General features: G+C 44.4%; 1 protein-coding gene across 1 annotated transcript in view; it reads right to left on the reverse strand.

Annotated features, from left to right (window-relative positions):
* The window catches only part of LOC119588089 (alpha-catulin-like), a gene marked incomplete at both ends in the record, with an annotated part of 86,154 nt that continues 85,452 nt past the window's right edge, over positions 1 to 702 (reverse strand). Inside the window, 1 exon segment of the mRNA XM_037936798.1 lies at positions 1 to 282. Coding sequence (XP_037792726.1) covers positions 1 to 282 — 282 coding nt within the window.

Raw genomic sequence — 702 nt, forward strand, 5'->3', positions numbered from 1 at the left:
AGTAAGGGTGCTAGACATCAGGTGCCCCAGGGGAGACTTCTGTGGTATGTGTGATGGAAGAGGTACAGTCTGGGGAATGGGAGTGGGTGCTGGAGGGGCACCCAGTGTCAAGGAAGACTGGCAAGAAGGAAGGTTTGACATGAAGGAAGGTCTGAATGTCAGAGGAGGTGACACTAGTGGATGTGGCTGTGTTGGTACCTGTCCAATAGGGTTGCCTTGGCTTGATGCCCGAACCTCGTCCAATGAAGGGAGTTCCAGCCGCTCAGGGAGACGCAGCTCATACTTGGGTGCGCAACCAAACATGACAACCAAACAAAACAAAATTAGAAATATAAAATTAGAGTTGGGGGAGTACAGGATTGGCCAAGCAGTCTCTGGTAAGGCTCTGGAAGAACTGAGGGAGTTAGGAAGTTTCTTTAATAGAGAACTAACTCAGTGTCAGAGTATAATTGGTCTAAATTATGTAATTGTACTAGACATTCCAAGGCTCATATGATGCACCACCTACAGGATACAAGACGCTGCCACTGCTAATTGGTAAAATCTTCACTCATAAACCTTGGATTGGGAAACACAATGCTAATAAAAACTGTAATAATATTGGATGTAAATGGCAGAGCAAAAAATCTTTCCTGGTGGAGGCAAATTCACCACAAAGTTTATTCTCTGTACATGCTTTTGACATTTATAATTTTCTAGGGG

This window comes from Penaeus monodon, chromosome 23 (assembly GCF_015228065.2).
Source record: "Penaeus monodon isolate SGIC_2016 chromosome 23, NSTDA_Pmon_1, whole genome shotgun sequence".
Taxonomy (NCBI): domain Eukaryota; kingdom Metazoa; phylum Arthropoda; class Malacostraca; order Decapoda; family Penaeidae; genus Penaeus; species Penaeus monodon.